The sequence below is a fragment of the Erythrolamprus reginae genome, chromosome 10 (assembly GCF_031021105.1).
Source record: "Erythrolamprus reginae isolate rEryReg1 chromosome 10, rEryReg1.hap1, whole genome shotgun sequence".
NCBI classification, from domain to species: domain Eukaryota; kingdom Metazoa; phylum Chordata; class Lepidosauria; order Squamata; family Dipsadidae; genus Erythrolamprus; species Erythrolamprus reginae.
In genome coordinates this window covers 2411598-2430435 of record NC_091959.1, presented here as the reverse complement: position 1 = coordinate 2430435, position 18838 = coordinate 2411598, and the positions used below count along the sequence as shown (strand labels likewise).

Sequence of the window (18838 nt, the reverse complement as noted above, 5' to 3'; positions counted from 1 at the left end):
AACTGAATTGAAACCTGCCTGGGACAAACATCCATCCATCCTAAGATAAAATATAGGAAATAGTACAAGGGCAGACTAGATGGACCATGAGGTCTTCTTCTGCCGTCAATCTTCTATCTGTCTTCCTGTCTCCAAGGCCATTCTCGCCTACTATCAAACCCATCCCAATCCTCCTTAAGGGCAATCCTGAAGGGCCTTTGCAATTACAACCCCCTTGCTCCCATGGTCCTGTTCCATCTCTTGGTTGCCTCCCTCGCCTGGAAGGGCAGCCGAAAACCATGCAAATAATCCCACCGGTTCCTGCTGGAATTGTCCAAGGGGAAAATGCAAATGTTGCCTGTTAGGTGAACAGCCTCATTTTACATTCAAAGCCACCCAAATGTCGAACAAAAGAAAGTGGGAAATATGGAAATGTTGCAGTCTCCACACAAGTTCCCTAGATGGGGTTAGCGGACCTCGCTTTCAAAGGGAATATTTTTAGTTCCAGGACAATTTAGAACAACGTTTATTATTAAGTCATAAAGTCTTTTAAAAAAAATAAAAAAATAAAATATCAGCCACAGTGAGCTGATAAACCATCAAAGTTGACACCCAACCAATTTCCTGAGGCACAAAGAATTCGCAGGCTGTTTTTCTGCCTCTCTGGCAGGATATCAGTTTTATTAAATAGTTTCTTTTAAGCCCTTCAGAGCCCTTCACTCCTCCACTCGAAACAGAATATCCTACGAAAATAGACTAACAATCCTGGGCCTAGAAAGCCTAGAACTGCGGTGCCTAAAACATGACTTGAGTATTGCCCATAAGATCATATGCTGCAACGTCCTACCGGTCAATGACTACTTCAGCTTCAACAGCAACAACACAAGAGCACGCAGCAGATTCAAACTTAATACGAACCGCTCCAAACTTGACTGTAAAAAATATGATTTCAACAATTGAGTTATCGAAGTGTGGAACTCATTACCGGACTCAATCGTCTCAACCCCTAACCCCCAACATTTCTCCCTTAGACTCTCCATGATTGACCTCTCCAGGTTCCTAAGAGGCCAGTAAGGGGCGTACATAAGTGCACTGGTGTGCCTTTCGGCCCCTGTCCAATTGTCTTTCCTTTCTCTCACTTATATATATTTTCTTCCTTTCATATATCCTCTCCTCTAAGTTCACTTTACCCTTATATATATTACTACATATCTATTTTTCTTCCTATGTATTTATGTATTGGACAAATGAATAAATAAATAAAAATAAATAAATAAATAAATACAAGCTCCATTTAAAATAAGGCAAAGAAAGCCACCAAAGAGAAAGTTATGAATGCAACAAAGGGAAACAACTTAAAGAAACAGACAAGAACAGACACAGACTAAGAAATGGTTTTCAGCCTTCTTTACAACAGTTACAAACACAATCTTTGTAATTTTTTGGTTGCTGTTGTCATTAAAATTGAAGGTTAAGGGCAGAGATATCGCTGCGCCCTCTAGTGCCTGATCCAGGTAACATCTTTGGCATTTGAATCGCCACAAACCGCAGCAGTTATTTATTTATTTATTTATTTATTTATTTATTTATTTATATCTATCTATCTATCTATCTATCTATCTATCCATCCATCCACCTATCATCTACCTACCGACCGACCGACTGACCTTCCTACCTACCTAGCTACCTAGCTACCTACCTACATACATATATACATACATATATATATTATCAGACGCTCAGCTGTCTGGAACTCACACCACATTTCAGACATAAATACTCTAGAAAATGTCCAGAGATATTTTACCAGAAGAGCCCTCCACTCCTCTGGCAAAGTGGGTGGGTAGGTAGGTATGTAGGTAGATAGATAGATAGATAGATAGATAGATAGATAGATAGATAGATGAAAGCAAGCAAGCAAGCAAGAAATGTCAGCAAGAAAACAACCAAGCTCAGAGAGCACCAAAGATGCTACAGTTATTCTCCTTCTCTTCTTCCTCCTCATCCTCCTCCATCATCTCAGCAGGCTCTGACCAAATCATGAGTGTGCACTGGTCAAAGCTGTACCATGGATGTGGTAATGATGCGGTTTTAAAAGGGCAAATGTGTTTCATGAGCTTTCGTGCGTTTCCTTCTGCTTTTATTTTTGGCCTTCAGCGAAGCAAGAACTTCCTCTTCCTTCCTTCACTTGAGCAGCTTTTGAGACCCGAAGGAAGATGAGAAACAAAGAGATGTTTGGCTTAGCGGCGATGACGGTCTTGTGCTGCCTCCTGACCCTTCTGTTCCTGAGAGAAGCTGCAGGTATGGCTCTCTCATCCCGCCTCCTGCTTGGGTTCCTTGTTGGGTGGCCTCTCTTTGTTCCTGCTGGGAATTTGCCACAGGGTGGAATTCGGGATGAGGGACCTACAGGAAGCATTTGGAGCTGAGCTAAAGAGGAAGACACAGCCTCTGCTACTGGGCCTTCTTTTATTTATTTTATTTATTTTATTTATTTAATTTGTCCAATACACAATGAGGGTTTTAGTGGGTATATATCTCTATACACATAGTAAAATACATGATGAAGGTTATAGAGGAGATGCTCATAGTAAAATATATCTAAGAAAGAATAGAAAAGAAGATATAGGAATAGAACATATCAATGAAAGAATAGAAGAAGAGATATAGGAATAGAAGAAAGGTATAGGAGATATAGGAGAGCAATAGGACAGGGGACGGAAGGCACTCTACTGCACTTGTACTCGCCCCTTACTGACCTCTTAGGAATCTGGATAGGTCAACTGTAGATAATCTAAGGGTAAAGTGTTGGGGGTTTGGGGATGACACTATGGAGTCCGGTAATGAGTTCCACGCTTCGACAACTCAGTTACTGAAGTCATATTTTTTACAATCAAGTTTGGAGTGGTTAATATTAAGTTTAAATCTGTTGCTGCATTTATATTTGGAGTTTGATCTTTGATTGACTTTGGGGATGAATATTGGGATGGGGGTCTGTTTTTTTTAAAAAAAAATCTTTTATTTACACAAACATTAAAAACATTGGAACACAGTGTGATCACCCTGTGTTGGTCCTTTCTTTACATAATCTTTGCATAACAACAAATGCAATTATTGCTCATCGTACATTGCTATTTTGGCCTTACATTTGCATCCCTCATTGTAAATTGTTGACATAGCTAAACATTGTTCAATTTGCATTCTTCAAATCCTTTGTCTCTACTTCTCTGGACTCATTTTTCTCCTTTCTATCCATTGATAGTTTGCCCCATGCTTCAAAGTATTCGTGCTACAAAAATAGTGGAAGGTCTTAAGCATAAAACTGATCAGGAAAGACTTCATGAACTCAATTTGTATAGTCTGGAAGACAGAAGGGAAAGGGGGGACATGATTGAAACATTTAAATATGTGAAAGGGTTAAATAAGGTCCAGGAGGGAAGTGTTTTTAATAGGAAAGTGAACACAAGAACAAGGGGCCACAATCTGAGGTCAGTTGGGGGAAAGATCAGAAGCAACGTGAGAAAATATTATTTGACTGAAAGAGTAGTAGATCCTTGGAGCAAACTTCCAGCAGACATGGTTGGTAAATCCACAGGAACTGAATTTAAACATGCCTGGGATAAACATCTTTCCATCCTAAGATAAAATACAGGAAATAGTATAAGGGCAGACTAGATGGACCTGGAGGTCTTTTTCTGCCGTCAATCTTCTATGTTTCTATTCTGTCTCACCCTTGTCTTTACTCTCCAATGTTAGTCTGTCCATTTCTGCACATGTCAATGTTCTTTTATTATTTCTTCCTCTGCTGGGATATCTTTGTTTTTCCAATATTATATATAGATCACTCTTGCTGCAGTTATATGCAATATTAGGTATATCTCTCCTTTATCGTGTTACTCATTGGTGATTCCTAGTAGAAACAATTCTGGTTTCATATCTACGTTTTTATTTAACATCTCTTCTAACCATGGTGCCAACATTTCCTGGTTTTGTACACCACCACCACATATGATAATAAGAACGAGTTGCTATTTGCACTGCCCTGAACGTTTCCTGTTTTTGCTAACTTTGTTGACGGGAGGTGACATCTGCAAAACATTTTATATAAGTTTTCTTATAAGCTGTAGCCAATGTTAGTTTTCTGTTCCTCTCCCATAATTCTTGCCATTTGTCCAGATCGATATTGTATCCAAAATTTTGAGTCCAAATAACCGTAGTTTCTTTAACCAGTTCTTCTGCTATTTTGTATTCTAATAAATATTGACAGATTTTCTTTTCTCTGGTCCTAGCAAGATTTTATCTGTCGCCATTAGTTCCTTCTTAATACCACATACTTTTTTATCTCTTAAATATCCTGATTTTATCTGCAGATTAAATCATTCCACCATTCCAATTCAATCTCTTCCTCTTGTAGCTCTTTCCTAGATTTTATATCCCCTTCTTCATTTATATTTATTTATTTATTGATTGACTGATTGATTGATTGGATTTGTATGTCGCCCCACTCCAGAGACTCGAGGCGGCTAACAGCAACAATAAAACAGTGTACAATAGTAATCCAATACTAAAAACGATTAAAAACCCATTAATATAAAAACCAGACATACATACAGACATACCATGCATAGAATTGTAAAGGCCTAGGGGGAAAGGGTATCTCAATTCCCCCATGCCTGATGGCAGAGGTGGGTTTTAAGTAGCTTACGAAAGGCAAGGAGGGTGGGGGCAATTCTAATCTCTGGGGGGAGTTAGTTCCAGAGGGCCGGGGCCGCCACAGAGAAGGCTCTTCCCCTGGGTCCCGCCAAGCGACATTGTTTAGTTGATGGGATCCGGAGAAGATCCACTCTGTGGGACCTAGCTGGTCGCTGAGATTCGTGCAGCATAAGGCGGTCCCTGAGATAATCTGGTCCGGTGCCATGAAGGGCTTTATAGGTTATAACCAACACTTTGAATTGTGATCGGAAACTGATCGGCAACCAATGCAGACTGCAGAGTGTTGGTGTGACATGGGCATATTTCGGGAAAGCCCATGATTGCTCTCGCAGCTGCATTCTGCACGATCTGAAGTTTCTGAACACTTTTCAGAGGTAGCCCCATGTAGAGAGCGTTACAGTAGTCGAACCTCGAGGTGATGAGGGCATGAGTGACTGTGAGCAGTGAGTCCCGGTCCAGATAGGGCCTCAACTGGTGCACAAGGCGAACCTGGGCAAACGCCTCCCTCGCCACAGCCGAAAGATGTTTCTCTAATGTGAGCTGTGGATTGGGGAGGACGCCCAAGTTGCGATTTATACACAATTACTTTTCCCAGATTCATCACTGATGGGTTCCTACAGGCATGGCCAGGTACGCAGAACCAGTAGTAAAATTTTGAATTTTTTTGCTTTTTTCCCTTCTGGGCACTGGGTATGTTTTTCCTATCACAGTCAATGAGGTTGAATGTGTATAATTTTGACACATACAGTTTATATAGTAGATAATGTATATTTTTGTGTGCCTGTGTGTAATATGGCATATATACATAGAATTAAATATACTGCTCAAAAATAAATAAATAAAGGGAACCCTCAAATAACACCTCCTAGATCTGAATGAATGAAATATTTTCATTGAATACTTTGTTCTGTACAAAGTTGAATGTGCACAATAGCAGTTGAAATTGATGGTCAATCAGTGTTACTTCCTAAGTGGACAGCTTGATTTCACCAATGTTTGATTTACTTGGAGTTATATTGTGTTGTTTAACTGTTTCCTTTATTTTTTTTGAGCAGTGTAGTATATTTGGGATGTTCAGTCTTAGTAAATAGAGAGGGAAATTGTATCTCTTTGAGGCGAGGGGAGGCCAGGCACCCTAACCCAAACCCTTGACATGAGTGATGTCAAGTTGGCCACTTTTAAGCCAGTCACATGACTTTTAAGCCACTCCCAGATCACATGATCATCAAACCACTCCATTTATTTATTTATTTATTTATTTATTTATTTATGTGTTTGTTTGTTTGTTTGTTTATTTATTTATTCATTCATTCATTCATTCATTCATTCATTCATTCATTCATTTATTGGATTTGTATGCCGCCCCTCTCCAGAGACTCGGGAGAGACATGGCCGGCAAGCCACACCCACAAAATAACCCACGCCCACAGGGTGGTAGTAAATTTTTTTTGCAGCCCTTCACTCAGATTCATGAATGAAAACTTTGTGTTTCTGCACCTGTCTTTGTTTTTCTTACCCTAGGTGCCACTTTCTTTCAACTGCATGAAACGGAACACATGACTCTCACCTGCAATGAATCCTTCGGCGAAGACAATGCTGCTTGGTGGACTGGGAAGCACAAAAGCTCTCTACTAGAATTTGTACGGTGGTGCTTCTATCAAAATGGAGATCTCAAAACTCACAGTGGACATTTTAACCATAAAAAGTGCCCCAATAATCTTTCCCTGAGTGATTTCCCCAGCGGTGGGATTTTTGCATGCAAAGCCTCAATCCTGGAAAATGAACACCCTCTATTTTCTTCCAAAGAGAACTGCATGGCTTTCAATTTCTTTATTGTAGCAATAATAAAGAGCCCAGAAGGTGAGAAGGTTTTGTGTTTTTCACCCATTTGGCAGGAATCAAAATCATTTTGGGGGTTTAGATCAGCCATTCTCAAAGGTTTATTTATTTATTATTGATTGATTGATTGATTTTGTCCAATACACAATGAGGGTTTTAGTGGGTATACCCATAGTAAAATACATGATGAAGGTTATAGAGGAGATACTCATAGTAAAATATATCTAAGAAAGAATAGAAAAGAAGGTATAGTAATAGAACATATCAATGAAAGAATAGAAGAAGAGATATAGGAATAGAAGAAAGGTATAGGAGATATAGGAGAGCAATAGGACAAGGGACGGAAGGCACTCTAGTGCACTTGTACTCGCCCTTTCTTGGTCTCTGCTGCAATTCTCAGGAATGGCTGAAGAGCTCCAGTCAAGGCAAGCCTCAATGGCAAGCCTCAACAGGTCCTCAAGTTGGCAGCTATTGTGTTTTCTGCAGCTGTTGTGTTTTCTGCAGTTCTGATTATTTTCAAGGGATGTTATAAAGGGAATGCATCTATTCAAAGTGCAACAGCGCTAAGACAAGAATGTTGTGGGTCCATAACTATTTTTATTTAATATTTTTATTGATTTTTTAAAATTATGAACCCACACATAACATAAAACAAATGCTTTGTGAGTAGTGCCCACCCCCAGGCAAGCATTCACACCCCACCCCCAAATCAGGGGTATTTCTTGTGTTTACCATTTTAATTCCGCTCCGAGTTTTTGGAGAGGGGCGACATACAAATCTAATAAATAATAGTAATAATAATAATAATAATAATAATAATAATAATAATAACTCAAGAGCAAAGTATCTGTTTACATATTATAGAGTGATTCCAATTGATTTCTTGTAGCCTGGTCTCGGATTCTACTTGCCATATATCGTCTTACCTTGTCCCATCGTCCCATCAGTTGTCGCAAATCAGTTTCATTAACCGAATTCATCCCTTTATCTGTTCTGTCGGGCTCTCTGGTAGACTCCTCCCAAAAATTCACAGGTACAAATTTCAGACACACACACGTTTGAAAATTCAAAACAATGTTCTTTATAAGGAAAATTCACTTAATCCAAGCCCTCTTTTGGTATAGCAAAGAGCCCTCGTCTCCAAACAAACTGGTAATTTGTACAAGTCCCTTATCAGTTCTATGATACTTAGCTTGCAGCTGTGAGGCAATTCACAGTCCTTCTTCTTTCACAAAGTGAAACACACTTTGCTCTGGTTTAGTTTCAAAGCGGGAAAAAATCAGCACACAAAAGGTCAAAGTCAGTAAAGCAGTCACGAAACACAACGATCAGATAATCCTGCACAATGGCCAAACCCACAGGCTGCTATTTATAGCAGCCTCACTAATGACCACAGCCCCACCCAACCACAGGTGGCCTCATTTTCTTTGATAATAATCTCTCAGTTGTTGCTGCCTATGCATCGCTCTCTGCATGCGTGGCTGTATCATTAACTCTTGTTCTGAATCCAAGGAGGAGCTAGAGAATTGATCTCCTTCTGAGCTGTCTGCCCCACTCTCCTCCTCCCTGTCACTCATGTCTTCTTGGTCAGAGGAGCCTTCATCAGCAGATTCCACCGGGGGCAAAACAGGCCTGCAGCATGTGGATGTCTCCCCCACATCCACAGTCCTTGGGGCAGGAGCTGGGCCAGAGCTAACCACAACACTATCCATAATCTCAAATTGAATAAGGTCCACCATGTACCAATTTTGCATTGTCCATTTTGCCGTGTCCTTCCAACCCAGGACTATTACCTCCTGAGCGCTTTCTACTGCTGCTTGTTTAATTTCCCTAAATTCTCTCATCGTATTGCTTTTAACCAATACTGCCATTTCCTTAGGAATTATCCATCGTATATTTAACATCTTATATCATACTAACTTGACAAAAATGTGCCTCTAATCTCAACCCTTTCCCCCGTTTTGCACTACAGAACAGTCGCCTGAAAACATTACCAGGAAAGCAGAGGGAAACGTCTCCATTGAGGAAAAACAAAGCTTTACTCTGTCCTGTGAGTTTGAGCTGGGAAAGAACACCAGCACTTTTGCTGTTTATTGGTTTAAAGGAACCAAACCAAGCAAGTGCCTCTATTCGGCTACAAATGAAGTCAGCGGAAATGATGTTGTCTCCTACGACATCAACTGCTGTATTGATGGTGCATTCACACACCGACGAGTCAATGAATCCCTAATTTCAGGTCGAAGCAAGACATTTGTAGTTACAATCACCAACAGCACCGTGGCCGACAGTGGAAGCTATTTTTGTCTGGTGGCCGCTTATCGTGAGAAATACACATGGACGATAGAACGCAGGGTATCTGTGAACGTGAAGGAAGGTGAGTTTCAAAGGGTGAGGGTACCACACATCCTGAGCTTGGCTGTTGACTTCAGATCGTGCAGAATGCGGCTGCAAGAGCAATCATGGGCTTGCCTAGATATGCCCATGTCTTGTCATTCATCAGCACTCCGCGGCCCCCACTGGTTCCCAATTAGTTTCCAATCACAATTCAAAGTGTTGGTTATGAGCTATAAAGCCCTACATGGCATCGGACCAGAATATCTCTGGGACCCCCTTCTGCCACATGAATCCCAGGGTCCGATTAGGTCCCACAGAGTCAGCCTTCTCCGGGTCCCGTCGACTAAACAATGTCATCTAGTGGGACCCAGGGGAAGAGCCTTCTCTGTGACGGCCCTGGCCCTCTGGAGTCAACTCCCCCCGAAGATTCGAATTGCTCCCACTCTCCTTGCCTTCTGCAAAACTTTGAAGACCCATTTATGTCACCAGGCGCCCCCTTCTGACTAGTAAGATTTGAGTATGGTATGATTGTGTAGTATTGATTGTTTTTTTAATGTACTCTACTGTTATTGTTGTTGTGAGCTGCCCTGAGTCCTCGGAAAGGAAGAAACATAGAAGATTGACGGCAGAAAAAGATCTCCTGGTCCATCTAGTCTGCCCTTATACTATTTCCTGTATTTTATCTTAAAATACAGGAGTCTTCGGAGAGGGGCGGCACACAAATCTAATAAATTATTATTAATTATTATTATTATTATTATTATTATTATCATCATCATCATCATCATCATCATCATCATCTTAGGATGGATCTATGTTTATCCCAGTTCCTGTATGTCTTCGGAGAGGGGCGGCATACAAATCTAATAAATTCTTCTTCTTCTTCTTCTTCTTCTTCTTCTTCTTCTTCTTCTTCTTCTTCTTCTTCTTCTTCTTCTTCTTCCTCTTCCTCCTCCTCCTCCTCCTCTTCTTCCTCTTCCTCTTCCTCCTCCTCCCTCCTCTTTTCTTCCTCCTCCTCCTCCTCCTCCTAGTGAAGAATGGCTCTGACTTCCATTCTTCTCTTCACAAGCTCCACTCCCTTCTGGCCATGATCGTGTTGCCTAGTTGGGTTGTGAAATGTCTGCCGCAATTCATCCCTGACTTACAAATATTTTCTTCGATGACATTTTGCTTTAGAAATTTTCCCCTGTTTGCTTCCCAAAATGTGCCCAGAAGTGACCCTTTCCCCCTTTCCTTCTACTCTAGTATGAATTTTGCATTTCTTTTCTTTTCTATTTTTAAGCATCGCAAACCATCGATTTCAAGATCCCCCTAGCAGCCGCTGCAGGCGCCCTGCTTCTGATGGGTGTGGTCATTTTGTGCTTGTGCTGCAAGAGAAAGGCAAAAGGTAACCAGGATTGATTTCACCCAGGATGGTGTCAAAGCAAAACTTGCAATTTTGGGGAGGGAAAAAGCATTTGAAATATGCAAAATTCACTATTTTTATATTTTGTTCCAGGAAAGGCATTGGAGGATCAACAAAGGTATTTGCCTATTGTACCATTGAATGGAAATGGGTCAGAATACATTGGGCCAGAATACATCCGGAACCGCCTTATACTGCACGAATCCCAGCGGCCGATAAGGTCCCACAGAGTTGGCCTTCTTTGAGTCCCGTTGACCGAACAATGTCGTTTGGCAGGCCCCAGGGGAAGAGCCTTCTCTGTGGCAGCCCCGGCCCTCTGGAATCAACTCCCCCCAGAGATTAGAACAGCCCCCACCCTCCTTGTCTTTCGCAAATTACTCAAGACCCACCTTTGTCGCCAGGCATGGGGGAGTTAGGATATTCCTTCCCCTAGGCCATTACAAGTTATGTATGGTACGTTTGTGTGTATGTTTGGTTTTTATAATAAGGGTTTTTAGTTGTTTTATTAAATTGGATTGTTACATGTTGTTTTTTATCATTGTTGTTAGCCGCCCCGAGTCTGTGGAGAGGGGCGGCATACAAATCCAATAAATAATAAATAATAATAAAATGGTATTTTATCCCTTTTACCCTGAAATGATTTTAAAATAATCTCTTTCATTTAGGGACCAGACTACAGTGGTTACAGACGATTGTAAGTCAACTCTTCTTTCCGTTTAATTTCAATGGAAATTCAATTTATTTCAGCTCGTTTTAAATTGTATTTTATCAAATTGTTTTTATCAAATTTTAGCAATAATTTGTTTCTGGAACATTGCATTTTGATATGACCCAAGGGCTAATCAATAAAGACTCATGTCATTTCATTTCAAAGAGTGGTTTTGAAATTAATATCGTATCCCTAATATTTGGGATATAAATAAAAATATTTTCCAGGCCCACTTAATGGATATGATCAGCACTGAGTTCAGGGCCTTCTTGCATATTTATTCTTTATATGCACAATTTGTATGACTTTTGAGTGTATCCTGTAGCTTAAAAAGTTGGCATGATAGATAAAAACCCTGGTTATTTTTGGATCCAGAGGCCAATCGTTAGCTGAAAACAAGTCACAGATTTAAAACAATGAAATTGCTGTTCCCCATTATAACTGAAAAGTGTAGAAGGAATACAGTTTAACTTATATGTATATACATGGAAATATGACATCAAAGCAATTTACTGCAAAAGGGTTATGTATTGTTTTTGTTGGTTTGGGCTTCTTAATGTTTTGTCTGTACTGTTGTGTTTAAAGTCTGTATTTTAATGTCGTAAATGTTTTTTTTTTAATGTTTATATTCAATAAAAGTTATTTTTTTAAAATAAAAATGAATATTTATTTTTTCCTTTTTCTGACTATCAGGTTCCCCGTACGCCGTTTCCAACCAGAATGACCTAAATGGACAAGAAATGGTTTATTCTCTAGCCACCCATCCTGGGGAACCCGTCTCTGCTCCGTGTTTCTTGCCACAGAACAAGCCAACTCCTGATACGCGACATGGAAAAAACGTGGAAGTCCTTTATTCTAAGGTTTTGAAGGACAAAAATGGTCCCTCCGCGGCCTCTGATTCCAGCGTATGAACTGCCTGGTTTTGCTGTCTGAAACTTTCCTTTATTGAGAAGGGAAAATGCAAAATAGGAAGTGAAGGCAAGTTGAATTGTTTGGAGTACGGCAGGTTTTAGGTCAACGTTCTAGAGTTGAGTGGGTAGAAACATCTTGAGAGGATTTTGAATTAACTGGTTCCAGAACATCTACCCAGCTCTTTTTCCTTTCTTCAACTTTCATGTGAGCTGCCATGCTTTGTTTTATTTTGAGTTTTGCACCTGTGCCATAGCTAAAATTCCCACCTGCAGCAAATATTTTCCATCATCCAGGTCAGGATTGACCTAAAGGTGTTTTTTCTTTTACAAAAGGCAACTGGACTTTATTGGCTTTTTTTCCTTTGAAAATATTTTACTTGTCATCCAAGAAGTGAACTGAGGAAGCTTCTTGGATGAGAAGTGAAATATTTTTAAGGGGAAAATATAAAAGAAGAAAGTCCAGGTGCCTTTTGGAAAAAAAAAAATCTGCTACTTGGAGCATTAGCTACCAGTGGTCTTCATGCCTCATGATTGGAAACCCTTTATGGACTTTTTGTCTTAAGAATAATTGAATGCTTGGAAACCCTTTATGGGCTTTTTGTCTTAAATATAATTGAATGCTTGGAAACCCTTTATGGACTTTTTGTTTTAAACATAATTGGATGCTTGGAAACCCTTTATGGACTTTTTGTCTTAAGTATAACTGAATGCTTGGAAATTCTTTATGGACTTTTTGTCTTAAGTATAATTGAATGCTTGGAAACCCTTTATGGACTTTTTGTTTTAAACATAATTGGATGCTTGGAAACCCTTTATGGACTTTTTGTCTTAAATATAATTGAATGCTTGGAAACCCTTTATGGACTTTTTGCTGAAAATGGATGAAAACAAAGAGGTGGTTTCAGGAGCCATTGCTTCACAAGAGGTTGTTTAGGAGAAGAAGGCAACCAGCACGTGTCATTTGGAAGGATGGAGATAGCAATACTTATGTTTGTAACTGTCGTAAAGAAGATTGGAAGTCGCTTCTTTAGATAATTTTTTCTCGTTGTCTTTTCCTCTTATTCTTTCTTTTTTTCCTTTCTTTTCCTGTTTTAAGTTTCTGTTGTTTTTAAATCTTGTGTAAAATTGTCTTTCAGGGACATAGTTATAGAAAGGATTCCTTTAAGAAAACTTCCCAAGTATGCAAGTGTATATGTTAAAACGTGTTGAGATATCCTACAAAGACAACTCAAGCCTTCAGGTCTTCAAACACATTCTTCTTTGAACATGGGATTTCCATGTGTAGCACCTGTTTAAAACATTCTTTGATTGGTATTTTTTTTTCATTGATGGTCCATTAGATGGCAGGCTTGTCTCTTACAAAAGAAGTCTCTCTTGGCCAGAAGGCAGTAAAATTCTGAAATTACCACTGTTGGACTTCATCTGCAGTAGCTATTTATGGAGTCCGTTTTCAAAGTAGGAAGGTTGGGTTGGGGAGAACTTGTAACACGCTAGAGAAAAGTAGCTCCCCCCCCCATCTCCAAAACATATCATTCTTAAATAAGAAGAAAAAGGGGATTTATTACCCATCTCAAGTTCACTTTTTTTTTTTTTACAATGAGAAAGATCTATTTTGCATGTCAAGGGTGTTGTTTGATTTATAAGAATCATTGCCACCTTCCAATCTTAAACCCAAGGGTCAGTCTCAATGCTCCATATATATTGTTAGGATTTTATTGGCTGTCTTCCTTTTTGGACTGTAAAAAGGAAAAACCTTTCGAGGAATTCTCTCACCAAAACCCTTGGAGGAATTCTCTCCCTTTAAATTCTAAGATTTAGGATTAGGATTGAACTGGCGTGGGGGAAGGGAGGGGTGTTGACTGTTGGAGAAAGCTCCGTATTTACATCTTTAAACTTTGTGTCCCTAAACAAATTGTTGCACTTGTAAATTTAAGATTAGGTGCTAGGAATGCAACGCAATCTAGATTCAATTCCATAACATGCCTAGTTTAGCAACTCTACTCATCCCAGTGTAAATCCTATTTTAGTACAGTGGTACCTCTACCTAAGAATGCCTCTACTTACGAACTTTTCTAGATAAGAACCGGGTGTTCAAGATTTTTTGGCCTCTTCTCAAGAACCATTTTCCACTTACAAACCTGAGCCTCTGAAACTGTAACCGGAAAAGGCAGGGAGAAGCCTCCGTGGGGCCTCTCTAGGAATCTCCTGGGAGGAAACAGGGCCAGAAAAGGTGGGGAGAAGCCTCCGTGGGGCCTCTCTAAGAATCGCCTGGGAGGAAACAGGGCCGGAAAAGGTGGGGAGAAGACTCTATGGAGCCTCTCTAAGAATCTCCTGGGAGAAAATAGGGCCAGAAAAGGTGGGGAGAAGCCTCCGTGGGGCCTCTCTAGAAATCTCCTGGGAGGAAACAGGGCCTCCACCCTCCCTGTGGTTTCCCCAATGGCACGCATTACAGTATTGCTTTTACATTGATTCCTATGGGAAAAATCACTTCTTCTTACAAACCTTTCTACTTAAGATCCTGGTCATGGAACAAATGACGTTCGTAAGTAGAGGTATCACTGTATACCCATTCAACACATCTAATGAAGGCCACAGCAGTTTATGCAACTTCAGAGAAAGAGTTAGTGAGAAAAGATGCTACCAGAATCCTTCTGGAGAATTTATGCAGCCCAAAACAAGTTTGGAGAGATTACTAGATCAATGGGTCTGGATCTCATTCAATGCCGGTCACGTGGCCCCCAACCCTAACCCAGGGGGCCACCCCACTATTTGAGAAGAACTGTGCTAAATAAACAACCCTTGAATTTGGAGTTAAACATCCTAAGCCTGTGGTTTTAGGACTTATGAAGAGCAAACACGGAGCAGCGAAAAATACTGTTAAGTTAGGAGTTAGCAATGGGTGGTGGGGTTTTTTTTCTGAAAGTGTTCGGCGAAGGAGGTTAATTCCCTTTTAATATTTGCTATCTTAAGAGTTTTAATGACAATTGGATTCACTGGGAAATTGGCAGCCCCGGAGGAAGTTCTGCATTTTAAGTAGGATTGGCCTTTCGTTCAATTTATTTTGAGCTTTGCACAAGGAATTAAGAGGCAGCCGAACTGGATCTGGAGGGTGCTGTAAAGGTCTGGGGATCAGAATCCCTCTTCGCTTGCAGAGGCACCAGGGGGGATCTGGATACGTGCGAAGGATCTGTAACTAAGCAGAGAAGACTTCTCCACGGGTACAAGTATGATGGTCTTGGTATATTCGGGTTTCTTCCCGTGTAGGATTTGGAAATTTCTGGCGACGTTTCGATGAGGTCCCACTCGTCATCTTCAGGCTGGTGCTTCTGTCCTTGTTCTAGGGCGAACACAGCGAGACCTGAGCTGCCTTCCTTCTATAAATACTGGTGGCTGGGTGTGGTTTGATGGCTCAGCAATTGCCTGCTGTGCAGAAACTTCCTGGTGAGTCAGTGGGGTAACAGCTGGGGTCGTTGATGTAACTGAGGTATGCTGATTAGTTAATGGTTGTGGATTAGGCGTGATATCCTGAGTAGTTGGAGCTTGCAGGCTACTTGATTGTTTTGCATCAAACCACACCCAGCCACCAGTATTTATAGAAGGAAGGCAGCTCAGGTCTCGCTGTGTTCGCTCTAGAACAAGGACAGAAACACCAGCCTGAAGATGACGAGTAGGACCTCGTCGAAACGTCGCCAGAAATTTCCAAATCCTACATGGGAAGAAACCCGAATATACCAAGACCATCATACTTGTACCCGTGAAAATCTACGAAAACAATACACGAGGGTCGCCCAGAAAGTAATGCACCACATTTTTTTTCTCAGCCTACAGTAATGGGGCAAATGCAAAACTTTAGATAGACATTATTTGAATTGTCAGGAGTGCATGTGTCAATTTTGCATTTCTTCAGACAGTGTAGCTGCAGCTGTGTTTCGAAATGGCGTCTGTACGTTACAAGCAACGTATCGTCATTGAATTTCTCACTGTAAAGAAAGAAACTGTTGGGAATCTTCACAAAAGTTTATGTACAGTTTGTGGAGAATCTGCAGTCGACAGAAGTACGGTTAGTCGCTGGGCACAGATGGGGAGGCCATTGCAGTGCAGAAATGGCTTTGTGACCAGCACCAGGAGTGGTACCGACAGGGCATACACACCCTTGTGTCTCGCTGGAGGAAGGCCATAAAGCGGGATGGAGATTATGTGGAAAAATTGGTACTGTAGAAGAAGCATCATTCTTTCTTGTGTGTAAGTTTCATTGTGTTCAGTAAATGATTGTTGAAGAAAAAAAAACCTGGTGCATTACTTTCTGGTGACCCTCCTATATGGAGATCTTTAATGTTGTATTTTATTTTTACTTCATTTTTTACTCTTGTAAGCCGCCCCGAGTCCAAGAGGAGAAGGGCGGCGTATAAATCTAACAAAATATACAAATAAATAAATTAAATGTGGCCTACAAACTTCAAAAAGCCGCCGGCTGCCTTGCTCAAACGTGTAGCATCGGCACGACGGGAACACTAGGCTATAAATAAAGGAGCTGTCCCTGGTATTCAAAGAGGAATGGAGAAGAGTTTTGTGGCTGTGTTTGTGCAACAGCGTAAATCACACATTGGGGTTTACAAGCCGTAGCTCAAAACGTCTCCTCAGAAACCGAAGGGTCTCAAGGCTTTGTCCTTGAGTTGGCCAAGAACTCCACCATCATGTCATGGGCTTTTTTTCTCAGTCTCTTCCCTTCCTTGATCTCTCCGAGCTAATCAGCTGGCCAAGCCAAACAACGAGTTTTGCAAATTTTGTTTAATTTTTTTTGTTTATATTTGTCATACAAGTATAGAATTATAGTTTGTATTAACATTGCAAAGTATAAAGAGGTGATAGAAAGGATAATAGGGCAGAAGGACAGGGAAAAGGGGAGAGGTCCACAGTAGATAATTTAAGGTTGGAGATCTTGGGGTTTGGCAAAGACTCTGCTTGAACTGGGTTGGAATAAGGGGGAAAATAATCATTTCATAATCATTTCAGCTAAAGGCAAGACCAGCCTGTCTCTTTCCAGGGCTGGAGACGAGTTGAAGCTACATTCCCTGGGGACAGAGCAGAAAAATGTATTTTTTTACAAAGGCAAAACCAGAAATATTGGAAGAACATAACAGGAAAAAAAAAATTCTCTCTATCTCTTTCTTTAGATAGACCTTCTCCAAAGGGATCAGCTTTGTCCTTGTGATCCTTTTTGATGACCACTGTGGCTAAGTCCATCCTCCTTGCCGTTGGGTCTTCTTCTTCTTCTTCTTTTTCTTCTTCCTTCTTCTTCTTCTTCTTCTTCTTCTTCTTCTTCTTCTTCTTCTTCTTCTTCTTCTTCTTCTCCTCCTCCTCCTCCTCCTCCTCCTCCTCCTCCTCCTCCTCCTCTTCTTCTTTTATCCTCCTCCTCCTCCTCCTCCTCTTCTTCTTCTTCTTCTTCTTCTTCTTTTCACCTCCTCCTCCCCTCCCCCCTTCTCCTCTTTCCTTCTAGCTTTCCCAACCTCAGAACCTTCTCCAGAAAGACAGAGCCTTCACACAACATGCCCAGAATTACATCATTTGACTCTGGCCATTCGTGCTTCAGTCGAATTGATTCGTCGGATGATCTGTCGGTTTGTATTCTTGGCTGCCAAATGTGGTGAACAGCCGGCTTGGTCCATAGAGAAGGAGGGACTTCTCTAAGCGGATGGTTCAAAAGGCAGATTGGAGCCAGCATCAGACATATGAAAGCGCTTTTCTCTGGGATCAGGTCTTTTTCCAGCTGACCCAAGAATGACCTGCAACTCTTCCGCCCGCTGAGCCTTTTCATCTTTCCCCTTTCAAGATCTTCAGGCCAGGGTCCATGAGCCTTTTGCCTTCTCTTTGCAAAAGGACCATGTGCCATCTTGATTTACCTTCTCCGACCACTCTTGTCGCCGCTCACAACCACATCGAGAGTGGGGTGGGTTCACCTGTCAGGTCCTCTTAGCATTTAATGTGTTTCCTGGCAGCTGGCTGTGCAGGTGTGCCTGGCTTTGTGTGTGTGTGTGCGAACACTTGATGGCATCTTGCATTTAAGGGCGGGCTGTGCGTTTGTTTGCAGCCCTGGATGACCAGAAGAGGCTTTGGCACCAGCTGCCCCATTAAGGTTGTGTCTTGGCACCTCGGGCTGCCCTGCGCGGTCATTTCTCTCCTTTCTATTTAGAAGGTTCAAGCTGGCGAGGCCATTAGCAGAGAGGATAAAGGCTGCCAGGACCGGGTTCTCTCCATTGCAAGCAAGGACTCGGGTTAATTAACACAGCCTAATTGAAACCGCATAAAGATGAGCTCGTTCGGGGTCTGGAAAAAACCCGGGCAGAGAGCCAGGCACCTGGATAATGAAACCAGTTGCCAAGCTACTAAAAACAGTGTGGGGGGAACTGGGTTGCTTGACCAAAGGGGTGGGGGGGCTTTTGCGAGCGAGAACGGCAGGCTAGTCCTGCAGGTAGGAAGTCTGACGAACGGGGATTAACTTCACACAATATTTTAATCCCTTATTGACTCAATCATGGTTGACTTAGGATGAATACTGTTGATAGAACGGCGACCGAACGTGTTGGCTGTGTATGCTAGATCAGAAATTGTAATTGGCAAATTGCGGGGGCCAGTCCCCCCCCCCCCCCGATGTGAGCCAGAAGCAAGGGAGCTAACCAAGCCAGAACCCCAACAAAATGGAAGACAATGAAGAGGCTGGTGGGCAACAAGGTTTGGCCTACAAGAGCCCCCTCCCCAATGTTGGTTAAGCAAAGAGATTCTCAAAGCTACAACTATCTAGAGATCTGCAAACATTTGGACAGTTGTGTTGGTGACATAGCTTCAAAACATGATCGCCAACGGCCGTTGATGGATATGGCACAAGAAGAAGAAGTAGGTGAAATATGCATTTCATAATGAGTAAACCAAGTCAATAGGCAGTTAGACTCATCC

At 41.4% G+C, this 18838-nt stretch overlaps 1 protein-coding gene across 1 annotated transcript; it reads left to right on the top strand.

The window, feature by feature from the left end:
- The first annotated feature begins 2228 nt into the window (after nucleotides 1–2228).
- On the top strand, nucleotides 2229–13130 carry LOC139173144 (uncharacterized). Its single transcript, XM_070762736.1, has 7 exons — nucleotides 2229–2280; nucleotides 6211–6432; nucleotides 8501–8902; nucleotides 10145–10249; nucleotides 10361–10385; nucleotides 10933–10961; nucleotides 11670–13130. Exons 1-7 carry the CDS (start codon nucleotides 2229–2231, stop codon nucleotides 11885–11887), a joined length of 1053 nt encoding a protein of 350 aa, XP_070618837.1. The 3' UTR covers nucleotides 11888–13130.
- Nucleotides 13131–18838: the final 5708 nt, after the last annotated feature.

What these genes read in the sequence shown, in the direction of transcription:
- LOC139173144 (XM_070762736.1), top strand. Translation starts at nt 2,229, where the DNA reads ATGACGGTCTTGTGCTGCCTCCTGACCCTTCTGTTCCTGAGAGAAGCT. An exon ending in ATCTGTGAACGTGAAGGAAG is followed by an intron (nt 8,903 to 10,144) that starts GTGAGTTTCAAA and finishes TCTATTTTTAAG; the next exon opens with CATCGCAAACCATCGATTTC. An exon ending in GCATTGGAGGATCAACAAAG is followed by an intron (nt 10,386 to 10,932) that starts GTATTTGCCTAT and finishes TCTTTCATTTAG; the next exon opens with GGACCAGACTACAGTGGTTA.